Source organism: Atta cephalotes (assembly GCF_000143395.1).
Source record: "Atta cephalotes unplaced genomic scaffold scaffold00016, whole genome shotgun sequence".
NCBI classification, from domain to species: Eukaryota; Metazoa; Arthropoda; class Insecta; order Hymenoptera; family Formicidae; genus Atta; species Atta cephalotes.
Window position 1 is genome coordinate 1,032,452 of NW_012130080.1, and position 14,090 is coordinate 1,046,541.

Genomic DNA, 14,090 nt, shown 5'->3' on the forward strand with positions numbered 1-14,090 from the left:
TGAAGTCGTGCATAGCCGACACCGGATTTTCGGCGCACGGGAGTTTGCACGTGGAAGTTTCTCGCGTTTTGAAAGCCACTGATTTGGTAACCACAGATTCGGTTCTGAAACTGCATGACAATTTAAATAGAATATATTTTATTAGAATTACGATTGAAATTAATAATCTGATGTTTATATAATTATATTGTACTATTGATTACTCAAAGAATATTTATATTTTTCTCATGTAAATTAGAATTTCCTATGTTTTCATTATGAATTTTAATAGTGTAAATTTTAATAATTGCTTGATAATTTTCTTGATAATAATGAGTGGAGTTCCGTTTTAAGCAATTAAATATTGCGCAAGTCCCGGCAATAAATAGCAAATATTAGTTTAAAAAGAATAAGAGGCGCTTTGCTCTGAATGGTTAAGCCCTTCGTAAACAAATGCGCGGACGCTTTGTTGGCAATGTCAAGCGGAATAGGTGTGAGAAATAAAGCTTTACAATGAAAAACGATGAGAATGAGCGATGCCGTTTAAACTTAAACATCTATTTGGTGCTAGTCCGCTGGCAGACGAAGGAAAAATCACGCGCGAGCATTCAGAACATACTTGCATATTTTTATGGTCGAACGAGCAGTTTTCCTAGCGTGACTTAATGGACGAACCAAAGTTACTTTAACGTTTTGTTCCGCGGTCGTTCGCAGTGATTTACGACAACTGTTAGCTTTCTCAGGGAAGAAGTCGAGCGAACCATGATAAATGATGCAAGGTCTATATTGATTTATAATTATGAAAACATTCTAATTTATATATTATTTCATTATAATGAACAAGCGCATAAATCATCAATGAAACGTTAAATTTAATTCGAAAGAAATAAAATGATTTATCTGCATAAAATTTAAATAAATACAACAGTTGTTATTATAACTTCTGACAATATTAAAACAAGAAATTGATTACAGAAATTAAGTGTCGATTGCAGAATTTAATGAAGTATTTAGTTGATTACATTAATCACATAAATTAATTCTTCTATATTCTCAATCGCTTTTTCTCAAAATCCGGAAGATTCCTTTGGATGACGAGGCGCCAGACGTGTGCATATTGTGAGCGGAATTCGTGATTGCTCGTATAATTCATTGACGACCGATAAACGCATCTGACCGTTGTTAAAACTGCACGATGCGATCAAAAATAAACCGAGAATAAAAATCAACCAATGCCGGGCAAGCACCTCGTGTAAAACGTAAACCGTGTAAATTCCTCGGGCTTTGTCCCCAGTTTGCTTCACTCTCCATTTCCAGAAATGTCTCATTAGTGTCATGATGATAGAATAAAATATGTGCTAAGATATTAATACTAATAATTATATACATATTATAAAAAGCTAATGGGATAAGGAGTGTAAAAAGACAAATAATGAATTAAAATAAATTCTATTTTTACTTCATATAATCAGTAATAAAATATGTAACGAGATGATAATAATTCTATATATATTACAACATCAAGAAGTTGCACGATTAACTAAGCCAAGCCTAATAGGGTTGGGCACATATTTCGGTGCAATATCGCGAGAACGAAGCATTGCTTCGAGAAATTTGAAACGCGCCAACATAATGCATCCCTTGTATGCATCGCGTGAAAGAGAACGATCTTAATAAAAAGATTGCCGAGCGAAAGGCGATGGGAAAAAAGGGAAAGACAACGCGTGAAGACGAAAGACACACGTGTATCGCTGGAGGGTTCGAAATGGCAGTGTGTAGACTACAGCTTTTGGCAGCGAATCAGGTATTCCATCTACTTCTATCATCTACTCGTCTGGTCTCCTCTCAATCACAATGATTCCGAGATTTTTTCTACAAACCGACACAGTGTGTCAAAAAAGATGTTGCTGTTGTCAAGGACATGTCAACCTCACACGCTAAATGAGACTCACATAGTCGAGAAATTCTATAAGTGTATATCTTCATATAATATCTGTTCATAATGTAATAAAGTATATGTTCCAAAATCTGTCTGCATAAAATGCGTTCAATAATAATATAGATTATAAAAATTTTTTTATACATTTTTATTTCCTGCATACATATATGTAGCATGAAAATATAGCTTCAATATGCATATATCAATAGTAATAATATCGGAGCGCTAATATAGGCCGGTATTCGTAGTTCATTCTTATATTTGAAGCCGTCTTAAGATGTCATAAGCTAATCAGAGGGCCGTATATATAAGCAACTTAAGACATTACTTAAGACAGTCTTAAAATAAGAATCGACTATGAATACTGGTCATAGAGACGTAATTGTCTTTGCTTTGGACAATTTAAAGATTTGTACGGTATTTGCGTGTTTAGAAACCAAGATAGTCCATCAAATGTATGCATCACTGTAATACATAAATCCATAGACATATAGTATGAAATATGAATAGACGGAGCATTGCCTCTTTTACATACTTATTTCTGTTCTATGTCTATGAATAAATGTCATTTGTTTCAGTTCCAGATATATCGAACGCATAACATATTACATAAAACGTTTTCTACCATTTTCTATAACTAAGACTGTGTTTCAAAATTCACTACCAATACTATTGTACAAATCTATAGAACGCACGTAACGTAAACTATAAATTTTTAGAGTTGAAACTGAATTTTGAAACATAGCTAAATATCGATGTGTTTTTATTGTTTTATATTAATTAATTTAAACTGATCTAAGCATTTGTTATTTCTTTGAGCTATACTCATTACTTATAATCTATGGCTTTTTTTCTTTTTATAAATTAAAACGTATATATGGCTATTTTATTTTAAATATAGAAAATATAGTAATAATAATAAAGTATAATTGAAAAAAATAGGAGCGGCGTTCTTTTTCATGATCAATATTATACTTACTCTGCTTGTTAAATGTACGACTTCTTCAGTTATTCCTCGTTGAATTATCGTTCCACTAGTAATGGTACGAGATAACTCCAACGAAAATTCTGCATAAACAATGCAACAAACACTACATACAGAAATAAATATCTTTATCATAAATCATAAAATTTAATTTAATTTAAATAGTACAATTCTAAATTTCCTTTTTTTGCGTAATATATATTCAATTTATTATTATGTAAACAACATAAATGTGTTTAAATTTGCTTACTCGGCATAATTGTAATAATTTAAGCAAAGGGGAAAATATTTTTTTTACAAAATTTTTATAAAATATAACAAATATTACTTACCTTTTTTTCTTTTAGATGTAGTACTCATTCGCGAATTAAATGCCATTATTATGTGTGTTCAATCATTCAATGTTACATTATTATTCTGAAACAAATGTAAATAAAGACTAATATAATTTAAGTTTTACCTAAATTAGCTTGTTATCTCAATAATTATTTCAAAATAATAATTTATATATATTATGATAAATTTTTTGCATAAACAAATTTTATTTTTTTATATGTCTATATAAATGCTAATATCATTGCGATATCATCATTAAACATATCGTTGCTAAATGTTTCAGATAAATTTCATCAAAAATCAAGAAAGCTTGCAAATTCTTAAAGTCTCTCTTTCGAGCAGTAGGTAACTTATCTACATCAAAGAATCAAGAAAACACAACAGATTTATCCATGGAAATCTTATCATCAATCGCAATGTCTAATATCTGTTTAAACCTACATTCAAAATGAAGAATATAATGAAACCTGTGAGAGTTGCCAACTATAGAAGCCAACTATAGATTGATTTATAGGCAAAATAAAAATAGAGAAAGAACTATAACTCTGACAATATAACTTAACTAAATTGCAATATGAAGAAATAAAGAATATTAAAATGGAACATAGGTATATTAAGAGGGTGATGGGGAAGATTCCTCTCTTTCCTGCGGAAAATCGCGACGTTTTACGACAGTCCTTGATTTTGCCGTCAAGTAAATATTACTATAATTCATTACCTAATGGTCAGAGCCAACGACGATAAATGCGTAATGCACTGATGAATAAAGTAAGCATCTTAGTGGATCAACCTTTGGTTTGAGACATCCAAGATCTATTTCCGACACGCGGACAGTTGTAGCTGTTCGTCGCGATTGGCTGACTCCGTCGGCTCGTCGCGGTGTTGGCCGCATTTTCATTCGTTTCTCCGTTAATCGGGTCACTTCCGCTATTCGATTTTCGCATCACCGAAGTGCCACACTGAATCGCGGGATTGATGCGCGAGATGATTCATCTTTGGGGAAATTGCAACGCGCGCGTCAGATCATAACTTCAATTTAATTTCAATTTTCAATTTTCGAAATATATGTTTTGCATCGTCCTTAATTTTTGCATTAATTATAAAATTTTGTCAAATTAATATAAAAATAATTTATAGCTTTGTAATTATTATTAGCTTTCTTTATTACGATTGCAATCATTGATATAATAAAAGCAAATCATGCGCTAATCCACGATTTTTTTAGACATTTCACTGGAATGAAAATATACTGTGTTACTACCTTGTGTACTAACTACCTTGTGTTAGTGAATGATACAGCAACTCACGTGGTGTAAACACATGGCCCCGGAGCTATCATTAGGGAGAAAATTTTTTCTCAAATATAAGTCGTGATCAAAGATTAGTAATGTACATGCTTATTTTCCTATCCCAGTAATTTAATTAAAAAACAAAAGATAAATTCACATCCATATAACAATAAATAAATTTATAAATTTGTCTATCTAATTTATTAATATAATAGGAAAAATGTTTAGACACCAATATAAAATCGAATTAATTCTTTTAATTAATTGCTGCGAAAAAATTTAACAAATTAAGAAAAGCAAAATTATAAAAATTTCATGAATGTTAATGAACTGATTGACTTGAAGGTACAGTAAAAGTAATTAATTACATTATCAGCTTCTATTGTTCTCCACAAAGTAAACCAAGCTTGGTTTGCTAGTAGGTAGTTTACTAAATAAAATTTACGCGCAAATTCGTAGAGTGTCGACATGTATGTATAACTCTGTTTATACAAAACTAAAAACTTGGCCTTCCTACGGTTTGATTCATTGGATGCTTGACTCTGGGAAACTGTGCCAGGAAAATAGTGCAGCTATTTTATGAAGCACCTTGAGCACGACTAGAGCGATACATAGAGAGCTATGCGTTTTATTTGGCCAAAAATTTCAGGCTGTGTACATACATTATCACAGTTGGCCGTCTCACTGTTTTGATCGCGAGAAAAATTCATATTGACGATCTTTAGGACATAGCTAAACATATTTTGTAAATATTAATATACTTAATATATCATATGATGTAATAATAAAAAAATCGTATAATTATATTTGCTTAATAAATATATTATCAATTTGTAATTTTAAGTACTAAACGGATCAACGAAAAAGTGAATTGTATAAATACTATTACAAAATAATATTAAAATGAAAATTGAAATTTCTAAAAATCTTGTGCACCTTATTTTTTAATCAAATTTTTTAATTGATAGAATCTATTATGTTACTTCTTTTAATTTAATATGAGATATAAAAATTGTTTTAATAAAACAAGCTTCAATTACTTAAGTATAATATTTCGAAAATTGAGACCGACATGAACAAACATTTAGTTGGCGACACCGAATCCAGACCTTAACTAATTAACCACATTTATTAATCTGTTTTGCTGAAGCAAAATATCATATATCATCACAACGGGGTTTCCTCGTTCAGGAAGACTATTATCACGCTTTCGTTTTCGCAACGTGCTACGCTTTCGCATGGCAGTATTTTATACATGTCACTTAAAACAAATCGACAGTATGACAAATAAATCATAAAATTATTATTGTCATTATCAAGATTAATTGCAATTGTCATTCGCTATAATTTAAGCGACCAATAACTTTGCTCGTTCAAAGCGATAAGTGATCGTTGTTGATACACTTATGTATGATTTGACTTCTAATATTGATCCAGAATTATAATTATATTCTGACAAATTCAAATTTTAATATTATATAGACAGAGTAGAATATTAATATGATATTCACAATGTTAACGAAGTAGATTTTATAAATGACATTAGTTATAATAGACTTCATTTCAATTATCATATCTTCATATAAAATATATATAGATAATATTTATGCCTATAATATTGGTTAAACTTTGAATGAATTTCTCGATACCGTTCATCGAAGACGATGGCGTTTGCATTTCTAACAAGTACGATCTTTTGTACTTGCACACATACATACATAAACCGTTCACAGCAGAATATACATGTCAGGAGTGTAGGATAAGTTGGACAGGGTGAGGTTTCTCGACGAACGGAGCGAGAGACGACTTGACCTATCGAACGAGCTCTACATCGGAATCAGCACCTTAACGCTAACATTCGACACTTGCACAACACACTCGCGCGAAAATAGCACCAACGAGCTGAGCTGACACGGGACGAACGAGAGAAAGAAGAGACAATAGTCAGAAAGGGAAATGTGATCAGGGGAGAAAGAAAAACAGAACTGTCCTGAGAGGAGAGAAAAAGGAGAAAGAGCCATGCACTGACCTCCAGGATCTTCGAGACTGCGCCTCGGTTTTCACTCACCAACCCTCGGATTATCGGCTTTAACACGTAAAAGGGAAAGCAATTGAATTACGTATACAAAATGATCTTCCTCGTCGATCTCCGTCAACGTCGCCGAGTCACTCGCTCGCCACTTCGACTACCTAGGAATCCCCGAATAAATCGCCCGAGCCAGTGAGGAAGCCAGCCGACGGCTATCTCGAGACTGCTACCAATGCCAGCGACAACGCGTCCCGATGCCCGAATGCAGTTTCTTCTTCTTCTCTTCTCTACCTCTTCATCGCCATCGATAATCTCTTCGACATGATGCTCCGAATTGCTTTCTTAAATTTTTCTCCTTAATCATTATACCAATTCAGTTCTTCAAACATTACATTAATTCTACAGGACGATAAAATTCCCTCCTATTTTTAAATTGAACTACACCTGAATTGATGTAGTCGTTACTCAATGAGATTTTCTTCTGCAGTAATTGTAAAGTGAGTTAAGCAGTGTGTGCACGTTAGTATATACAATATATGTTCAAGTACACTAAAATATTATTAATTACATTTCTTCTAGTGTTCTTTTCTAAAAATATCCATACAACTTATTGTTATTGCATTAATTTAAAAAATCACGAATAACTGATGAAATATTTTTTAAATCTTTTAATATTAATCTTAATATTATTAATATTTTCTAATTTATTTACTATTTTTTTATTCCTTAAATAATTTTCAAAAAATAATTTTTAAAAATAAAGTAACGTAAAACTTTCTTTCTCTTTGATAAAATCTATTCTTCTACTTATAAAATGTTTTTTATTTTTTATGTAATAAATTCTTGTTCATTCTTGTTCTACAAACTAAAATGAGAACAACTGCTACGAAATCATTGTTATGGGGTTTGCATGTGCTAATTCGTAGCGCGGTCAATTGGCCGAGTTTCGGCCGCTTCTAATAATAATCGATGCCTGCACGTCTCTCCAGGGATTTCTCTTCACGGATCTAAATCGATACCAAGATACGGTTAGCAACGTTATACTGACTGCGATTTCTTTGCCACTGATCAATTATGACGTATTTCGTTATTACGCGGCTTTTAAATTGAGAGTAGATGAGATCTATTTGCGTATCGAATCTGTTATAATATGTAATACAACGTTGTAAATTTAACGTCATAACAAAAATGTTAATTATCCTAAAAAATTGTAGTGATTAACAACATTTTTAACGTGATATAAAATTTTGACGAACAAACACTAAAGTTTGGCAATGTTGAAAATGATGAAAAATTATATATATATATATATATATATACACTTCTATTTTTTAAATCATAATTTTTAAAGATTTGAATTGTACTAACTCTGAACACAAAACAAAGTTAAATCCAATATGTAGATAAAAATTTGCGAGCGATAAATCGACACGTAAATGTTGCTTTCTTCTCGTCAATCTCATTTTGTCGCGAATGCCTTATTCTAATGAAGGCATCTACACATCTATCGATGTAATTACGAGGGACTCAAAGAATTGTGCAATTTCTCGGTTTCGCCGATGAACTGCGGGATCGTAAAGTTTGAGCTACAATTAATAAATAAATCTTAAATAAAAAACAGGAGAAAGGAAGGAGGAATTTTCTTATTAGAATAGCAAATGCTTTGTAAATGATACCAAGAAATACAAGCAAACACTACAGGTATTCTTGGCATCGTACACATCTTTGATATCTAAGGTATTGCCAAATTTTATTGCGATACGATATATGTACAACAACAGCTTTTCCTTATGTGTGATCAGGTTCGTCATGATAATATCATTACTACTCAGAATAATTTGCAATGACGTGTCTGCTGTGCAATCAATTATTCCGCCTGCAAAGGATTTTTTCCGCATACAAGACAATAATAAATGTAAAAAGGAAACGATAGTGAAAAGATCGAATTTAGACGAGCAAGTTTCTAATGAAAGATTTGACAAAAATATAGATTTAGAGGCTACGTTCAATTCTGAACGAAAAAAAATTAAATTCTTAGCACAGAAATTAGCGAAGGAAGCTCTTGAATCGCCGCAATTACAACGTAATATAAAGAAATTGGCAAATCTAAGCGGGACTGTACAGAATCATTCTAATATGAAAGATATATTGATAGATAGAATGAAAAGTATACGTAAACCAATAGTAAATACGAGAAAACTGAATGAATTATTAAATCGTAATGAAAAGAGGAAAAAAAAGAGAAATAAACATGGATTAAAACGATATGAAGCACATCCTTGGTTACGCAAGCAAAATCATATTAAGGTGAATAAAAGAAAGATCTTATTATTTTTCTATTTAAATATTAATTTAATTAGTAATATTTATTCTATAGAAGAAACGACAAAAAATAAATCTACCTGTTAATATTGATGGGACAAATCAAAATACTGTGAATAAAATAATTAAAAATAACATTGCTGAACGAAACTTTGTAAGTGAAAAAGACAGTCACTCAAGACAAAGACATCAAAAAATTAGTGAAATGCCAAATAAGAAGATTAAACGCTTAATACGAAAAAAAATTTTAAAAAAGATTCCAGGAATCATGGATTCGTATCTTCGGAATATTATAATAACGACAATGTCGAACCAATTAAAATGCAATCAAAAGATGAAACAGAGATTGAAAATGACAGAATCGCTAGGCAAATCTCAAATGATTCTGTCTTTGCCAGCAAACCATTAATCAATCGTTCACGATTCAAACAGCAATTCACAGACAGAGATTCGTATGATAAAGATTTAACTTACAATTACGAATTGTTAAAACCTTGGGAGATCGATCATTCTGTGATCGGTCAAACAAATGAAGATAACGCTGTCGATTACGCATCTACGTACTTGCCGATACTGATCGATCAGAAAACCGATTCAGGAAATCTGTACATTCCCAAGATAACACAGAAGGATTATCAGTTTCAAATATCGAACATTAATCGACCTAAAGAAAGCATATACATCAATGAAATGGAATCTCCTACTGAAAATTTTGTCAATTCTGATTTCGCGAAAGTTCTCACTACCAGTGCGGATATCATTCTTGGTCCGCAAATCAAAGTTGAACATATTCCTAACAATGTGCTACAATATCAGGATTTAAAAGTTCCTCGTCTATATTCAAATTTAAGTATTATACCAGAAATGAGCAAACCTCAAGAAGTGCAAGTGCTAGTCTATTCTGGTACTTCAATGGATGTGCCGCACATCCTTCGCAAAATTCCGGGAACTTCGAATGTCTACATCGCTGAGAACGATTTTGGACCTGCAATAGCACGTTTACCTGTTATTTCCACGAATCAAGTCATACACAAAATTATCAATCACGCTCCGGTATTTTCTCAATCAACTGTCGATCGACCAATAGAACATGTCTTGATTCCTGATCGAGAAAATAATATCAAACAGAGTTGGTATAACAATGGTAAGAAACAAGGATTAATTGAGGAAAAACAGAAAGCGATTCAAATTATTCATGGACAATTCCAAAGTGATGATAATACAAATAACAAACCAATGAACGACCAAATGCATGATAATCTTACATCTGTGATTTCAATAAAGACAACGGAAGAAATACAACGTGCGAATGTTTCTGCGACGTTAAACGAAACCAAGGAAGTTGCCAATCAGATATTGGAAAAGATTATTGACGAATTAGAAGAAATTAAATCAAATCGAGCCACTGAAAATGAACAGATAGAAGGTTATTGCATAATCTTAATTTTATTAATTTACTTTAAATTCGACATTTAATTAATTCTTGCATTTAAATATCAAATTTTCTTTAAGAAATTTCAATTAGCCAATATATCTATATCTTATTAATAAAATTAAAATTATATTAAAATTTATTATTTTGGAAGTCCAAGGTCAGCCATATACGTTCAAATAAACTTGCACTTGCGCAAGTATAGAGTCTGAGCATAAGAATTACTTAGAGACAATCGTAAGAAACGACAAGCTTTGGTATATGACGTACGATTTATTACTGTCTCTTGGAGACACAGTAATAAATTGCACGTCATATGTGAAAGCTTATGCGTTACTTACGTCTACAATTTAAGTCTAAGTAAGTCACTTAACAAGTTGAACGAGTGTGGCCAGTCTAAGAGAGCTTAATGTTAAAACAAAATAATGCTTTTCCAACATAGGTTTGCCTTGCAAGATATCGGGTTCATGGATAACTATTCAGGGTGGAGTACGAATCGACATGAAAGTTACTAATCGCATAATAAACGTGACGCTCGCAAAATTATTACCTCCGCCCGCTCATCAAAGTTTATTGAATCCCGCCTGGAATTTAACCGGATATGCACCTTTTAGGAAAGGTGGACCATTTTCCTTACTTGCCATTGACAATCGCACGAAATCTCTGGCGGTGTTCGCAGGTACGATAAGCGATAGAGTAAATTAATTTTTTTGCATTTGATAAATATTACACGCGAGGAAATCAGTCAAAAATTTTAAAAAAGATCTATAATAATATACACAGGTATGTGTCGAGTATGCCAGGGTATCGACACGATAGTGGGTGTTTGGTCAATTGCCCGTAGCCCACAGGATTGCAGAGAGTTTCAGATAGCTACAAATATCTACAATGATATATTTCGCCGAACTAAACTGTCATCAGAGATGAAAAAACAACATCAAGAAATCGTCCAATTACTTCAAAAAGATAACAAGAAATTGTATATGAATAATAGAACCGCTGAAATCTCGACGAATAATATAGTTCAACAAAATAGCACATTGCAACCAAATAACACGCTGCATCAATACAAAGTAGAAAAGGAAAAGACTTAAATATCTCAACGAAAATGTAAAGAAACGCTAAAAACGATAAAAAAGTTTAGAAACAAAGTCTGTAAACCAATAATAATTTATATAAACTCAAGAAAAATTAATAAATATGTCAATACTTTTTATTAATTTGATGTTATAACATAATTTAATATATTAGAAAAATGTGGACAATTTTGAATAAACTTTGAATAAATATGATTAGAAATTGAATTCTTCTCTTGAATCAGAAGACATTGATCTTTCGATTTCATTCGAATCATCTAATAATCTAAATGCATGTAATATTTGTCTCTCATATTGTTATTTGTACCAAATGCAATCGATCTATCTTAATTTTGGTAAACATTGTTGAATAGCATTCATACTAGACACAGAGATCTGTAATAAATTTAAATTTAATAATTATTAACAAAGAGGAGATAATGTATATTACCTTCAGTGTCCCAATTTCTCTATTTTGATTATCTTTGATCGGCAATAATATATATTTTCTCTCATCACCAAGCGCATATTGTTTTATATCAAAAGTTGCATAACTAAAAGAAATGTGAATAGAAATTAGCTATTAAATATTAAATCTCAAATCACACATACAATTCTATAAAATTGAAGATTATTATAAGAGGAAACACGAAGTAATAGATATAAATTTCTATATATTTGCAATAATATTATGAACATTCCAAATAAAATAGATTTATTAGATTATTATACTTGCCCCACTTCCTCGCAATCTTTAACTTCCCTTTCCTCGGGTAATGGTTCACTAATAACAGTAAAATTGATATTCGGACTTATGTCTTCGGCTAACATGGCGCGCAAATTTTGTCTTTGCACGGGATGTGTTATTTCATTTATCCAAAATTCTAAAATTACGAAACTATTGTACTTACGTTACATACTTTCTGAATGATTTTTCTCATTTATAATTTACATCATATTTGAAGACACGTTTTTTTATTAATTTATAATATTAATCTAAATATTTGTTGTTACGCATAAAGATATACTTTTCTTATAATTGAAGACCATTTCTTGAGCACTTGTTTTTGGTTTTTTCATGGAAATGGTCTCCATATCTTCGCCACGTTTCTCGAGGAAAGAATATTCTACGTAAAGTAAATGTATCTGATCGTCCTGCATCACGCAACTGTCGTCGAAAAATTGCATACTCACTATTTCTATGATTATCGCATCCTTTTCATTGCGCTGAAAAGAGCGTATTTAAATCAGAATTGCATTGAATTAATTTTCATACAATGTCACGTACATTTAAAAATTGATATACTTTTAACGAAAATATTTTTAGGTATGCTTTTCCATCAGAAACGTGCTGGTGTACAATGTACTAATTATTTTACATCAAGTATTATTAAAATGCTGTCGTATGATAATTTATTGTGATAAAATAATTTTCTATAAATTATGGATGATACATCTTCGATGAAAATTCTGTTAGCTTATTTCGCAAATTTTTATTTTTTGCATTAAACAATAAAATCAGAAATTTGAATAAAATTTAATTAAAATTTTTTTTAAATTAAACTCAGAAGCTCAATTTACTATAGCTATTTAATTTACAGCGTTAAATAACTAAACAGTATAAAATATACTCAATAGCTTTTTTTATTACAGAAAATTTGTGTTTGTAATCCAGCACTCTTTGTGGAACATCTAAATATAACTAATGGAACAGTCCCATACGCAAATAGAGATGCCATTTTGGTAATCCTGCGTTTCCACATTTAACGAGTTAGCTCCTGCAAGTATTTTTGGACCACTAATTCAATACCGAGCTATTCAATCAGCATACATGAATACAGATGTAATAAATTATTAAATGTACTGGCAAAAGTCAGCAGACTCCTCTGCTTATACCTCTCCCAGTTTCTGTCCGAGAGAATCTCGTCCATATCGCGGATCGTGCTGCTTGATCCTTCGAGCAACGAAATATCCTGAATACGTCCGGAATCTCGATAATTTACAAATAACACGCTTTTGCTATTTCTTATACAATCGCGAAAGTTTTCCATAATATGCTAAACATATCTTACATTCGCCAATAATGTTTTGAACTCCGTCATGCTTGGTGAATCCCTCGAAGAGTTATTTTCCTTACTTTTCTTATTTTTATCCGTTTTGTAATCTGAACTAATTAAAATTATTTTTCAAGTTGCAAAATTCAATTTTGCGAGCAATTTAAATAACGTGAGAAAACACAATAAGACGGCAAAGAAGAAATCTCACTTCATTGCAATCGTTCCAGTTTTTTCTTCAGACATTTCATTCGTTTCATTGTTAGACAATTCTTCATTTTTTAAATTGACATAAAAATTTTCCTCGTCCGAGTTTTCAGTTTCATATTGAAAATCTATGATTTTGATAATATGACGTTATGTATTGAAGTATTCAATACTTGCAATTAATATAATTTAATTCACCAATTGTCTTAATAATATTTGTATGATTGATTATAATACAATTGCTGCTAATGGCATATAATCCAATCGACTTAATCATATACAAAAAAAAGTATAATTATTTAATAAGTTGCAGTTCTCAATCAAATATTCCAATTAAGTACATATATATATATATATATATATATATATATATATATATATATATATATATATATATATAGTACTAGTACGTTAACTAGTTACGTTACGTAGTACGTACGTA

General features: G+C 31.2%; 1 protein-coding gene across 1 annotated transcript in view; it reads right to left on the reverse strand.

The window, feature by feature from the left end:
• Nucleotides 1-11,729: 11,729 nt before the first annotated feature.
• LOC105618188 (myosin-9-like) overlaps nt 11,730-14,090 on the reverse strand; it is a 7,424-nt gene continuing 5,063 nt past the window's right edge. The window contains 4 exon segments of the mRNA XM_012199729.1: nt 11,730-11,783; nt 11,839-11,941; nt 12,124-12,271; nt 12,416-12,614. Of these exon segments, the coding sequence (XP_012055119.1) occupies nt 11,730-11,783; nt 11,839-11,941; nt 12,124-12,271; nt 12,416-12,614 (504 nt within the window).